The sequence below is a fragment of the Macaca thibetana genome, chromosome 4 (assembly GCF_024542745.1).
Source record: "Macaca thibetana thibetana isolate TM-01 chromosome 4, ASM2454274v1, whole genome shotgun sequence".
In the NCBI taxonomy this organism is placed as follows: Eukaryota; Metazoa; Chordata; class Mammalia; order Primates; family Cercopithecidae; genus Macaca; species Macaca thibetana.
Window position 1 is genome coordinate 149,160,447 of NC_065581.1, and position 14,957 is coordinate 149,175,403.

Genomic DNA, 14,957 nt, shown 5'->3' on the forward strand with positions numbered 1-14,957 from the left:
GAGGAGGAGCAACCTGCCTACTCAAGGACACAGCATGGCTAAAAACACATGGGGAAATCAAAGAGGAATGTGGAAAAACAGAGCAACATGACAAGAAAGTAGGCATTTGCTGTGCTCAAAATACTGCTTTTGCATCAGTTAGGTCCAGCTAAGAGAATCCTACGCTATAGAGAAATATGGTAGTTTCCCCTTATCTAGTTTTGCTCTCCCACAGTTTCAGTTACCTGTGGTCAACCTGGGTTGAACGATACTAAGGGCATAGTTCCAGAAACAAACAATTCATAAGTTTTAAACTGCATACTATTCTGAGTTCTACTGTTATATTTTATATTTTCTTACTCTATCTACTAAACTTTATTGTAGGAAAAGACATAGTACATATAGGGATATGTACTATCCGTGATTTCAAGCAACCACTGGGGGTTTTGGGAGATAATCTCCAAGGATAAGGAGGGACTACTGTAGTTGAAATGTTAATGTAGTTTATCATGAGAAATTATAATGATTGAGAGTATTATTCTCTTGGTGTTATAATGTGGTAACAAAATAATATGAAGGAAAAAAGAAATAAAATAAGAAAAGCAAATGGGGGAAAATCACAAATGGGCTCCCTTTTATAAAGCGGTTAACATTTTAGAAAGCTATATGTAAAGATCAAAGGATCCTGAATGGGAAATATGATCAGAAAAGGAATCTACTATATTGGTTGAAAGAAAGCATCAAGGAGGTATGCTAATAAATTCAGGAGAAACTAAAGGTTAGCCAGGACTTGGATGGAGAGAGACAGACCTTGTGTGAGGGGTACTGGGACAGGGACAGACACACAGAACAAAGAGAGAAAGAAACAAAGTTGTAGAAAGCTTTTCATTCTTTTAACTGTGGTTGAAGATAGCCAAGAACACCGTGAGAATCTGACAGTGAAGTTAAAGGTCAAAGACAAAGCTGCATTTACACGTACCCTATCTGTCAATGCCTGAGAAATAAACATGGAAACAAACTACAAAATACCAAAGGTGGGGCTACACCTGCTGTAGTTAGATGAGCCTTAGGGGAAGGTCTGGGGGAAAATGTGAAGGGTGTTTACATCATGCAAAAAGAATGATGCATCAACAGAGAGCATATATTAGGGGCCTGGGAGTTCTCTCCTTTGATTCTGATCCTGTTTGTATATGTAATAAATGATATAGCTTCATGGCCATGTTGACTTTCCTGTACTATTAGTACTGGAAAAAAAACAGATGCTCCCTCCCTGGTGCCCTGTGAGAGACAGAGCAGTGACAGCAGCTGTTTCTGGACTGCTTGTCATACCCTTAGCAACAGTTGAGAGGCTGGGCCCACTCAGAGAGGAGAGAAGTAAAGAAACTCAGCCTGGAGTGTGGGAGGAGGAAGAGGTTGATGAGACTTGGAACAGTCCAGAAAAACTTCCAGAAGGAGCTAGGACACAACATGACCCCCGCATGACAGGGCCAAATTTGGATAAATGGAGAAAGAGAGGGTGGAGGGTACAGACCACCAACCCCTACCCAATACCCATTCTTTCTTCCTTAACCAAAATAACCCCAATTTTATTTTAGGCAGCTACATACTCAGCTAAAACAGTGTAATTCCTGGGCTCTTTTGCCAGAAGGAGTGGTCAAGCTAAAACAGTGTAATTCCTGGGCTCTTTTGCCAGAAGGAGTGGTCAATGAGATGTAGCAAGTTGTAAACTTTCTATTGTATGTCCTACAAATATTTCTAATGAGGTAAACATAAAGGAACTAGACCTTTAAATCTAATGCTCACAAATTCATATTTAAATGGCTCAAACAATTCATACAAAGACATGCAGGCAGACAGATAATCTGTCATCTGATTAAAATATTTGTATTTAACCCATACTGTAAGGGTCATACGCCACTCAGTAATAAAGTGTCTCAGAGAAGATACAATTTTGACTTCACAACTAAGTTTTATTACCTGAGAACAGTGCCATTATCTGCAAGTTTAAGGAAGTTCCCATCTTCTAGATCCAATGCCAAACCTTTGCAACTGAAATAGGAAAGTTTGATTATCAATCGATTCATATATTTAGCTAACCTAAGAAATGACAACCTATATTTTCCAAACATCATAATGCTAAAAAGGTATTCTCTCACCCAGGGGAATGGTATGTTAATCACACAATTAAGAATATCTAAGAACCGTAAAATAAAATATCTATCACTGAGCAGGTATAAAAGGAAAATTGTTATGTAGGCAAATAAGGACAGCATATTTAGTTTATAAAATCTTTAGGCTTTTCAAAACATAAATCTAAAACTCAGAAGAGAAAAAAAGAACCTGAACATCATCCCATGACTTTGTTAAACGTCACAAATGTTTTCCACTAAAACACACACACACACACACACACACACACACACATTTATATTCTACAAGTTAAGCACTTCGCCAGTCTTTCCTACACTCTAGAATTCGTCTCATTTTAGGTCAGGTTACAAGAACTTGCTCTCTGGACAAGGCATATTATTGAAAACCACTAAAAGAAAGTCAAATACTAAGTTTTATCTCCTTTACTGTAAAAGACTTGTGGGATTTGGGGAGAAAAGTGAGTACAGATTCATTATTATGAATAATAAAAGCAAAGTGGTATAATGGCTACCAAATACTAAGGGAATTAAACAAAAAATGACAGGGTACTTTAGGAGGATTATTTACTTTTGTTCAGGGTAAAATTTCCAGAGTCAGTAATTTAATACAGTAACATATTACTGTTTCTTCCTTTTACAAAAATGATCCATCAAAAAAGACTAACCAAATATCAAAAGAATGTATACTAGATCAACATAATGTAGGTGTTTTTCATGTGGTTTAGGATTGTTATTGATTTTATTTATTTATTTATTTTTGGAGACAGGATCTCACTCTCTACCCCAGGTTGGAATGCAGTGGCATGATCAACAGCTCACAGCAGCCTGGACCTCCTGGGTCCGGGCAATCCTCCCGGCTCAGTCTCTCCAGTAGCTGGGAATAGAGGCATATGCCACCACTGGCTAATTATTTTTTATTTTTTGCAGAGTTGGGGTTTTCTCATGTTGCCCAGACTGGTCTCCAACTCCTAGACTCAAGCAATCTGCCCACCTCAGCCTCCCAAAGCGCTGGGATTACAGATGTGCCACCACGCCTGCCTGGTCTGATTTTAAACTGAACAATTTAAAGTGGCTTAGGATATTTGTTTGTTTTGTTATCTAAATGAGGAAGACAAAGGAAGCTTTGGGAAGTTGGGAGTCCTAACCCAGGAAGGGAATTCGCAGTAAGAGTCTTAGGAATGTCGATCTAAATGACAGAAAACCAATGGTCTTAATTCAGACTTACTCAAAATGTGATGATTCCTCCTTTTCTCTTATAGTTCTTAAAGGATAGTAAGCCAAACCTTTTTCTTAAAGACGTAAATTTTAGAAACAGTTCTCACTAACCTCTGAAGCTATTATGACAAACTTAAGCTATACGAAAATATCCAAATTAGTCACATAACGCCTTAGCTTATTTTCACATTTAATTAGGCAAGTCTAATTTTTTTAGTGTTTAAAGTGTTTAAAGCAGAAAACACTTTAATTCATTAAATACAAAACTTTTAATATAGAAGGCATGAGTCCTTTGACTCAATTTCACATTTCACATTCTGTCTTCATAGAAGAGAAAGCATTACAGTTTTATCAGTAACAGTTAGAACCACAGGAGATGTACAGACTTAAAAAACAACAACAACAAAAAAGAACTTACCAGAAATCCCAATCCTCTGGGGTCACACTGAGCAATTCCTTATCGTACCCTTTCTCCTTAACTAGGAACTGGGCAAAGCTATTATAAATGAGCTGCAAATAAGGGGAAGAAAAACAGATTAAATATAACACCCACTACTCATTCTTAATGTCACAGACCTAAAACCCTAATGGAATTGCTGATGGGGGCAAGTAGGAGGAAGGAAATATCTGTAATTGCGAAGTTCCGCAGTTTAATTCCTCACAAGCAATTTATCAACTCCTGCATGCCCCAGGTAGCTGTCCCGTTCAAAATTATACCATCGGCATACAATTATACAACCAAAGACAATTATTAACCCTACTCCTGAATTCTATTGGGTTGGAGATCATAATTTAAGACTTGACAAAGCTTTTTAAACTTATTTAATACATCACTAAGATAATAAATATGCTGACCACTCTATCCATCCATCCTTGGTCCATTCTGGCCAGAAAAGCCCCAGGTTAAGGAAATCTCAGAGTGAAATACATATGGGGACCAGGCAGGTGATCTAAACAAGTCACGACGCCTCTATCAGATGTAGGAAATCATTCTTGTTTCTCCATACACACATACACAAAAACCATTAAAAAAAAAAAATACCTAAAGAAAAAGGACAAAGAAAGCCTCTGGAAGCAAGTACAAGAATTACAATAATAAATACTCTGTTGATTGCTGACAGATCTTATTTCTCAACAACAAAAAATGCTAGGTTTTTGAGTAAAATATCTGGTTTTTAAGTGCTGGCTAACATTAAAAGAACTGTACATACCAAACAAAAAGTGCACAAAAGGTAGATGGCCCAACCTTGTTCTACCTCGAAGTGTTCTTTGGCCAGTGTCAGGGACACTCGAGCCTGAGCAGAACAGAGGTCTGAGTCAACCTGCACAGTGTCCAAAAGGACACACTGAACAATCCGACCCTTCTTCTACAGATATTAACCCATGACAGGTTTTGATAACATGTCATACTCTTAGGGAGAAGATGGAGTCAGAGGAGTGGGGGAAATCTCTCCTGGGTGGTGAGATTTACACTGATACTTAGATGTAGCAGTTTGCTGGGTGAATGCAGAGGGAATGGGGGGTGACTCAGGTTCAGAAACTGAGGGGACCTGCACACAGCTGGAGTAGCGGTATCAGGGTCTGAGTGTAAGGATATGAGCATGGAGAAAGCAAAGGCTCCTTGTCAAATGTCAAATTGAGTTGCTCCCTGTCATAAAGCTAATTAAAATCAGTATACATGTACTTCCATCCAGTGTAATGTGACCTTATCCAGGTCAACTGTTAATTGACCCACATTATGCTAACACTATATATCAACAGTTCTCAACCCTGATGGTGATTCAGAACCATAGGTGACACTTCTTAAAACTACCCAGAGTTTCCAAGTGTACATGGTAGAGAGGGCCCCCTCTGAAGCACAGAGAACACTGAAAACCACTGACCTGCGTGTTTTACAGATTTTCATTTACTCATTAAAAGGAAAAAACAATAAAAAATACACTGAGTCACTTTGTGGTACAAAGTACTATGGACAATAAAAAGTCCATATCATGATCCTGCTTATAAGAAACCAGTACTGCAGGGCTAACAGATGTGAAGTGCTTAGAGCAGAGCCTGGCACACCAGCAAATCCAATTTAAGTATTTGCTATTATTATGTCATATGCTGCTAAAAACAAAACAAAACAAAAAAACAGAAACAATGCCCTGACGTGTGGCGCTTGCCCATCTTCACGGTGTAAATATTCCCACCATGGCCTGTTTCAAGCCACCAACAGCAGTTTACCTGCTTGCACAATTCCTGAATAGTTAACAACTGGCTTTCACAAGCCCCTAAGAGTCAGCTATTGTACACCTTAGATTTGCCTCTGGTTGAGGCACTTTTGAGTTTCTCCAGTTATCCAAGTGATTAGTTTACGATATGGGCATGTGATTCTAAAACACTCGAAATCTCCTGGAACGAAGGAGCCCTTTCCATCAGAGATGCCAACAGGGACAGCCACAGCTGTGTTCCTTACCTTGTGGAGGAGATTTTTATGTAACAGGAGAGAAGGGGCCAATAGACAAGGAGAGAAGCAGAGAACAGCAGTGTGAAGAAAAGCAGGGGCATCTGTACTCTGAAACCCCTGGTCTAAGCAGAAGGCTTCTTGCAGTTTGTCCTGAGTCTCTCTAGAAACCTTCATGGCACAGGGCTCTCTAAGACATTCCTCTCCCAGCCTTAGCTGTCACCACCTCACAGTCTCTCAGGACTCATAATAATACACACTCTACAGCAGTTGCCAATTGGTACCCTGTGGTCCGTATGCAGCCTACAAATTACGTTTGGTTCCCACTTAAGGTTGCCAGATAAAATTTTAAAATGCCTAGGTAAATGTGACTTTCAAATAAACAACAAATACTTTTTGTTGGTATAAGCATGTCCTATGCAATATCTGGGACCCTGCTCTCCCACTCACACATTTACGTTAACTGACTGGCATCAGACTTCTGAGTCTGCAACCTTAGGAGAAACCACGTGTCATCCTCTCTTCTACAATGCCTTTCCGAGGCCTCATGTGAATGCCTACAAAACTGAAAGGAAAGGCACTCGCAGCTCTCTGTGATGCAGCCCCCACTGACTTCTCCACCATCTTCTCCTGAAACTTGCCACCTTTTGCTTGCACCCAGCAGTTCCTGGTGCTGTTGCTCACCTCGAGGTCCTGGCCTTTATTATAACTCCTGTGGGTGAAGCACTCCTCTCCACCTCCTCACCTGCCAGCTCCAGGCATTCCCTCTGTGTTTTAGGGCACCATACAGACAGCAAGGTGGGAAGAAGCAGAAATCCACAGCCAGACTACCTTGATCGGTTGCCCTGGATACACTTTCTTTCTGTGCCTCATTGCTCAATGCTCTCTTAACAGTGGCTGTGGTGATGATATCTACCTCACAGGGACGTTGTAAGGATTAAATCCATTCATAGAAGCAGCATGCTTATTAGAATTATGGCTGTATCATATTGTGTTATTAAAATACCAATTACCTATTCAGTCTATTTATTGAGCCCAGTATGTGCCCAGTACTAAGTCTGGCACATAGAACACACAGGAAACTGTCACAGATGGAGCTCTAGGGGAAGTCCAACAAGTAAACAGGAAGTGTTAATATCATGTCGTATGTGCTCTGAGGAATGAAGAAGGGTTTTGTGGAAAACTGAAGGTGGGCTTAGAGTGGAAGGGCAAACTTTAGAGGGCCAAAAAAGCTTCCTAAGGGGAACCATGTTAAAGATGAGGCCTGATGGGATGAAGAGCTTTTGCGCAGAGCAAAGAGGCCCTCCAGGCACTGGCAGCGTGCAGCAAGACCCAGGTCATACTACCCATCGCAGGGGACCAAGACTCTTCAGCATTTTTGCCTACTGCGTAAGGCTGCCTGGAGGCCTGCGTGTTGATCTCTGTATCCTCAGCTCTAGCATGGTGCTCAGCACACTGTGGGACTTAAAAGATTTTCCACACCAAACATGATCCAAAACTCATAGGTTACCGTTTTCAAGCTTTAAACATCACTATTCTCCAGGTTTGCAGTTAAAAAAACTCTTGTCTTTCAGAATCTTATATTCTGAAATTTTATGATCACCTATGGACAACACTAGCTCTAACATGACAGTGGTTTAAAAATATTCTCTCCAAATGAAGGTAACTAAAGAGGAGACACACAAAACTGTGATTCAGGAAGGATTTAAAAGGCACAGAGGGAAGGAAAACATGTATCAAAGACCTAGGGGAGGCAGTGACCGAAGAACCAAGCAGTAAAAAAGCCTTCTTAATTCTCAATGTGACTAAGGAAACCAGACCTGGAAGGTAAGAAAGCAGGAAAGTGTAACAGCAGAAAAAGGACATTAAAAAAAAAAAAAAAAAAAAAAAAAAAAAAAAAAAAAAAAAATTAGCATCTGGGCATAGACAACACACAAGAAATTCCAGCAGCCACTCTTTTTTGACCTTTAACGTGTACCTGAACTAGCGGGTGCGGGGACATCACCATAATGGGGTACAGCCCTGGCTGGATGTCTGCACCAGTGATCTAGAGTTCCACCCATAAACTGAGCTTTCCAAATGGTTTGGGTGGTAACCATAAAAGCAAACACTTGTCTTTGCCAAGGTACTATTCTAAGCATTATACATCTCTTACTTCATTTAATCCTTGCAACAATCTTGTGAGGTAAATCCAATTATTAGCTCCATTTTACAGATGGGGAAACTGAGAAGCAGCACAGGTTAAGTAACTTGCTCAAAGTCACAGAGCTAGTAACAGCGGAGCTGGTGTCCTATGTTAGGCAGTCTGGCTGAGGAGTCCTCGCTTTCACTACTGTACTCATAACCAGCTCTTTTTCTGTCTGGATGCTTAAATCTTGGACTAAAAAAAATCTGGTAACTTTTCAAAATTAGTTTCCTTGGGAATTGGGAAACCAAAGGAATAGTGGAGGGAGGGCAATTAATTTGAGAGTACAGGTCTGGAAGCATGCATACTCCATGTACCCCTCCCTTAGGGCACAGTGAGGACCTAAACTTTGCAGGCTGTTGGTAGGACTGGAATGTATTCAAAGTGCACGGAGCACGCAGTCGCTGCGCAATAAATATTTATTTTCTTCTCTTGACAAAAGGTAAAATGAGGGCTAAGATCTTAATGACTTCTCAACTAGTGTTCCGTCCAATACGCTACGCTATATACTACGCATCTCTCCCAGATTGCAGTTTAAACACTGATGGGTGGTTGATCGTGCAAATTGAAAAATGCAGCCAAGAAAAATGCAAGTCCCAAATCAAGTGGCTGTGTCCACAATCAGCTTGTGTCCAGAAAGACATGCAGAGAAGTTTCACGACATGGGATCTTCAAGGACAGCCCCAGTGCTCCTGACCCCGCCCCTCCTCTGCTCTAGAAACCAATTCCCCAGCACGATCTTGCGCAGTTTGCCCCTCCTTCGTTCTTCCCTACCTCTCTCAACATTAGCTAATGGCTGAGCTAAATGTGCCGGTCCCCAGGGCACTAGCGCGGAGCGGAGGCTGCACACTTCCGCCCCGTCTCGCCGCTGGAGGCCTCGCTCTGCGGAAAGACTCGGCCGCCGCAGGCCCCCGACAGCGCCCGCCGCTGCCCAAGCCTGGAGGAAACTCAAGCCCCAGCCGCCATGGAGGTTGCGCGCAGTGCACCCCGGGGAGCCCGCGCCACTCACCGGGGCGCTCTCGGGCAGGTTGTAGCGACACAGAGTGTGGTCCAGGTCGAATCCGACCACGTCGCAGGCGGCCAGGGAGAAGTGCTGAGCCATTGCTGCGCGGGGAGCACCGAGGAGCCCCTCGGCCGGGGAGGGTGCAAGGAGCTGGCTGGCGGGACGCTGCGGGACAGGACCGGGTCGGACGCGGCGGGGCGGGGCTGCGGCTGTCAGGGCACCGGCGCGGCAGCCTCTCCCGCCTCCCGCGCCCTGCAGCACCGCCCCTGGATACGCTTAGCCCCCGCCCCTCGCGCGGCCGGCGTCCTGCGCCGCCGTCCGGAGTCAGGTAGTCAGCTCGCGTCCTCCTGATACCCCAGCGCCGGCGACCTCGCTCTGTCCCGCAAGCCTGGGAACCCAGAAGGCAATAGGAGCGGTGCCGCTGCTGCACAGCTGAGACCTGTAGGCACTTAGCCCTTCCTACCACAAAATTAACCGGGAGTCTCCATCGCCTTCAGGGCGCCTCGGAAACCAGGAGATCCTGAGGTTAGACTTGACCTTTTACCCCTGTGTGCGAAATAGTGTAAGATCATGGAAAAAATTCATTCTCTAATATCCCTCTGACCCAGTTAGCCTGCGATTTGGAAGGTCTTTTCGCCCACGTGATCTTTGACAGTGGTTTAAACCAAAAACTTTGTATTCCTTGGTTTCCTAAGTGTAAAATGAGAGAGAGACCTTTCACCGTTTCATACCCTGGAGTGCGTTAGAAAATAAATGTATCAGACCTCGTGAAGAACCGTTTTGCAAGATGATACTGGTTATGGAAACCAATATTGGTTATTACTTGATCATCCTATTTTGTTATTGTAATGAAGAATTTTCTATGAAAGGACATCAGACACTTCATAGAAATATATAGAGTATGCTACAGAAAAAAGAAAACTTTTGTAAACCGGGTTTAAGGTTTATAGAGCACAAAATGATTTGAGTGACATTTGCTTAATTCCCTCAAAAACTGTATAACTACTACCATTTTAGATGCAGAGAAAGTTAATCCATTACATACAATGTATGCCTTAGGGCATTTAATTCTCTTCCGGATTTCCTGATGTGAAGGACTAGCACTTTGAGATCTTTATTACATAGTGCCTCATTTTAAAAAGAAAATACAAATCTATTATGTTTATATTGCTTCAGTTTTAAATTTAAAGGAACAGTGTGTCTAATGGGACAAATCAATAGTCGTGACATAATGAAAATATAATTGATTAAGAACTGCATTTAACCCTTTCAAATACTAATCCTTTTGAGGCTAATAGACCAGAGGATTAATTTAGTGCAATAGATAGTGCAATTGAGTAGGAGGACACTTATACCTAGTAGACCCATTTGAATAAAATTGATAACTTGTTCCATTATGATACTTAAAAGCCCCAAACAAATCTCTCTGGAATAGGAAAAGTAAAGAATCTTCAAGAAGATTGAGCTGTTCACTGATGAGTTCAACAACCATGTCTTCGATGTCTGTGAACCAAAAGAGAAAAGGCTGGATTGTTGGAGGAGCTGGAAAAAGCTTGTTGGCCCTGGAGCATTGACCTTGGCATTCTTCTCTGCCCCTTGCAATAGAGTGCTACGAAAGTCACACTTCCAGGTAGATGCCACGTTGAAGGGCACACGTTTCCTTGGGGAATATCTTGTTTCATGTGGGAGTAGGTGCTTTAGGTGCTTTAGGGACTTCCCTTAGTAATACAAATGTAATAGTACATTCATTTTAAGAGGGAAGAGTAGAAAAGGATTGTTTTTTGTTGGCTTAGCCAAAACTTGTCCTTACAAAACCTCTTGAGTGTGCTGAATTGTGAACAGGAAATTGGGGGTGAGGGGAGAGAGGGAACCAGGGCACTCTTAAAGAGAAAAAGACCCCTGGGTGTATAGTCAAGTGGTCCTGGGACTGAATCTTGCCTTTACCTGCACATCTAACAAGTTATATATATTCTGCATGTTTACACAAACAGTTCTTGTGCTAGAGAGTCCACATCATTTAAACTCTGTGGGAGAATTTTGCAAATGATCCAATCCTAGAGGCTTGTACTTTCTTGAGCCCCACTCACCTTTCCTTTCTACCTCAAACCTCAGTCTGACTCTTCCAGAAATATAGGGGATGGTTCCCTTCTCTTCTCCCATTCCCTACATAACCCTGAGTTTAAATACAGACACACAGTTTAATGGTTTGATAAGGTTATTTCCAGATAAGGATATTTCATTTTCCCTGCTCATTAAACTTCTATCATATTTACTGATAAAATGCCACAGCTCTTGTATTATCAACTACAAGTTCAATCTTCTACTCAGGTACCAATTAATTTCTGTTTCTTTGAGTATCATGGACTGAATTTTGTCCCCCACTCATTCATGTGTTGAAGACCTAACCTACAATGTGTCTGTATTTGACATAGGGCCTTTAAGGAAGTAATTAATGTTAAATAAGGTCATAAGGGTGGAGTCCTAATCCAACAAGATTAACATTCTTAGGAGGAAGAGACACCAGCGTCTGCAAGCACAGAAGGCCATGTGAGGAGCCAGAAAACCACGGCTGTCTGCCTGGCATCATGCCAAGGTAGGCGGATCGCTTGAGGTAAGGAATTCAAGACCGGCTTGGGCAACATAGCGAGACCCGTCTCTACAAAAAATACAAAAATTAGCAGGGTGTGGTGGCAGGCACCTATAGTCCCAGCTATTCTAGGGGCTGGGGTGGGAGGATCGCTCGAACCTGGGAGGAGGAGGTTGCAGTGGGCTGGAATCAGGCCTTCGCACTCCAGCCTGGGTGACAGAGTGAGAACCTGTCTAAAAAAATAAAGGGCTGTCTGAAGCCAAGGAGAGTGGCTTCACCAGAAACCAACCCTCACAGCATCTTGATCTTGGACTTTCAGCCTCCAGAACTGTGAGAAAATAATTTTTTGTTGTCTAAACCACCCATTGTGTAGTATTCTGTTAAGGCAGGCTGAGCCGACTAAGGCAGTTGATAAGGATAGTTGAATCAGTGTTGTGTTAAATGTAGGAAATATTTGCCATTTGAAAGATCTGTAAAGGACATGAACTTGGGTTTATGTTATTTGTTGACTTCTTAAAGTTGGGTACTTTTGCTTATGTGTAACATTAATACCATGCTGTGAAGTTTTAGAAGTTTTAGTTTTTTTTGTTTTCAGTATTTCATGTACTGTTTTTTCTTATACTTGTGAGTCATGTAATAATTTAGAAATATTCAGAAATAGGAAGTTATGTTACAACTGATTTTCTAGAATTGAATTTCATTATTACAATGAACCTGCTTTTAATTGAGGTGGTACTATAATTTAGCAGTTTTAACCTTAGGTGTGACTTGTGATTAACTAGCTTAAGCTTTAGACTTCATAATATCTCACTAACTGATCTTTTGTGAATTGATAATACTGTATTTTAACATCTATATTGTAAATATGATTTGCCAAACATTTTGGGAAAGGAGGGAAATGGCCTGTTTCTTTTTTCATTGGTTTAAAATATGCTTTTCTAAATATTCCTAATTAAATATTGTATGTTCAACTTTTTGTATAACCTAAGCCAATCTACATATCTTCTGTGGCACATATAATTTCTTTAAGGGGTAAGAAAAAAGTTCATTTACTAAATTGGAAAAAAATAGGAAAAATATAAGTTTCTAAAAATAGAACTCTGTGGCACTTAAATATTAGCCTTTTAGCTACATAGAACCAAATACTTATTTGTAATATTGTGCTGATGCCTTTAGATGGCAGTAGTTCTGCATGAGGAATATTTTTCATTTTTTAAGTAATCTTAAAATCTTTACATTTCTTAATAAAACATACTTCATTTTCTAGTCTCTTGATTTTCTACTCTGCTCTTACCACAAGAAAAAGAAGCCTACTTAGAAATTTCACTGTGTTTTTTTTGTGTGTGAATTTATTTTTGATGATAGAGAGGGAGGATGTAATGGGACAAAGTCCTTTTAAGTCCAGAGTTGGTTCCTTCCAGTGGGTTCTTGGTCTCGCTGACTTTAAGAATGAAGCCACAGACCTTCGCAGTGAGTGTTACAGCTCTTAAAGGTGGCACGGACCCAAAGAGTGAGCAGAAGCAAGATTTATTGTGAAGAGTGAAAGAAAAAGCTTCCATAGCATGGAAGGGGACCCGAGTGGGTTGCTGCTGCTGGCTGGGTTGGCCAGCTTTTATTCCTTTATTTGTCCCCACACGTGTGCTGCTGATTGGTCCATTTTACAGAGTGCTGATTGGTCCATTTTATAGAGTGCTGATTGGTCCATTTTACAGAGTGCTGACTGTTATATTTACAATCCCTTAGCTAGACACAGAGTGCTGATTGCTGCGTTTTTACAGAGTGCTGATTGGTGCATTTACAATCCTTTAGCTAGACACAGAGTGCTGATTGGTGTGTTTTTACAGAGGAGTGATTGGTGCATTTACAATCCTTTAGTTAGACACAGAGTGCTGATTGGTACATTTACAATCCTTTAGCAAGACACAAAAAAATCGCCAAGTCCCCACTTGACCCAGGAAGTCCAGCTGGCTTCACTTCTCAATCTCCCCTCTAAACAGGACACCCCAACTGCTATTGGGAATTGGATGATGACCGTTCTAGCTACTTCCTGCTGGATAGGGGTGAAGAAGGGGCCCTGCAGTTGTAGTGTCCTCCAGAGGGGAAATTTTTAGGCCAGTCAGAGGACCAGCAGGTTGGTATAGGGGTCCTCAGTAGAAGTTGTTAGTTGAGCTCATTTGGGGTTCCATTTGTAAGACCATCTGTAGCTTGATGGCCTTGATCCTAGAGGAAACAAATTTGACACGGAGGTTAAAAATAAAGGGCCCGAAGGCGAGTAATACCAAGATGGCTGTCACGGGACCTAGAAAGGGGAGAAGTCATGTCACCCAATTCCAGAGGTTGGTATAAGAGTTTGAAAGGCGTTGTCTGATTTCAGAAGCCTTTTCTGTAAATGCTGGTGGCATCTCTTATTATCCCTGACTGGTTAGTGTAAAAACAACACTCTTCCCCTAAGAAGCTGCAAAGTCCTCCTTTCTCAGCAGTGAGGAGGTCTAGGCCTTGGCGGTTTTGGAGAGTCTCTGCTGCCAAAGAGGCTATTTGGGATTGTAGTTACTATCCTTACTGGATATATTTTGTTATTTCTTGCAAACTGTCTGAGAAATCCGTTGAGAGTGTGTGGTAGTAGGATCATGAAGTAGATAAACCTGCTATTCCACTTCCTGTAGCAGTGGCCATTTCTAACCCTATAAGTAGGGGTATTAGTTGTATGGCCCTGCACTAATGGACTTGAGCTTTGAGGGGCACTGATAGGGTCTGATTTCTGTAAGATTAGAAGTTAGGATAATACATGTTACACTGTTAACTTTTAGCATACTTTACTTTTGTTGAAAACCTTGTAAGTTTGGGATTTTAATTTTTCTTTGCTAGTAATAAAACCTTTTTCAGTCCATATTAACTTAGAATTGGTATAGATGGCTCCCTCCTGATTCTGTAAGTACTTTAAGGTTTGGCTGAGTGCAAACAACTTGCAAGTTTGAGCAGACCAATTATTGGGCAATTTTCCTAACTCTGCTTCTAGAAGAGTGCCTTATCACTTACCGAATACCCATTGTATCTCTTTCCCTTACTTGCCTGGGAGGAACCGTCTATTGTCCTGTCCTGAAGGGAGTTCCTCCTAGGTCTGGTCGGACATTTGTATGATAATTAATTAAGATTTAGATCCCCTGTTAGGAAACCTGCTGGGTTAAGGATTTTTGATAGGAAGACTATGGGTTGTCAGTGGCCTCAGTATTTTCGGGCTATGCCCTTGTTTACACTGACAACAAGGTGGTATTGGAGTGTTATGGGGTTACAGAGAAGAACTCAATTATCAATTATAGGTTTTAAATTTACCCTGGCTTTTAAAGGAATAGGATATACTGTTTTTTCTTTACTGCTTCCATCTCTCTTTCTTT

The 14,957-nt window shown here is 41.5% G+C and overlaps 2 protein-coding genes across 3 annotated transcripts in view; one reads left to right on the forward strand and one right to left on the reverse strand.

Annotated features, from left to right (window-relative positions):
• Nucleotides 1–9,357, reverse strand: part of NT5DC1 (5'-nucleotidase domain containing 1) — a 147,759-nt gene extending 138,402 nt beyond the window's left edge. For both annotated transcript variants that reach the window (XM_050786623.1, XM_050786622.1), the window contains exons 1-3: nucleotides 8,985–9,357; nucleotides 3,763–3,854; nucleotides 1,957–2,028 (exon numbers count right to left, since the gene is read on the reverse strand). In XM_050786623.1, the coding sequence (XP_050642580.1) occupies nucleotides 1,957–2,028; nucleotides 3,763–3,854; nucleotides 8,985–9,077 (257 nt within the window). In that variant the 5' untranslated portion in view covers nucleotides 9,078–9,357. The remainder of the gene's footprint in view (nucleotides 1–1,956; nucleotides 2,029–3,762; nucleotides 3,855–8,984) is intronic.
• Nucleotides 9,358–9,410: 53 nt separating this feature from the next.
• The window catches only part of FRK (fyn related Src family tyrosine kinase), a 154,156-nt gene continuing 148,609 nt past the window's right edge, over nucleotides 9,411–14,957 (forward strand). Inside the window, exons 1-3 of the mRNA XM_050786618.1 lie at nucleotides 9,411–9,503; nucleotides 10,414–10,608; nucleotides 11,487–11,589. The gene's annotated coding sequence lies outside the window, so the exon portion shown is untranslated. The remainder of the gene's footprint in view (nucleotides 9,504–10,413; nucleotides 10,609–11,486; nucleotides 11,590–14,957) is intronic.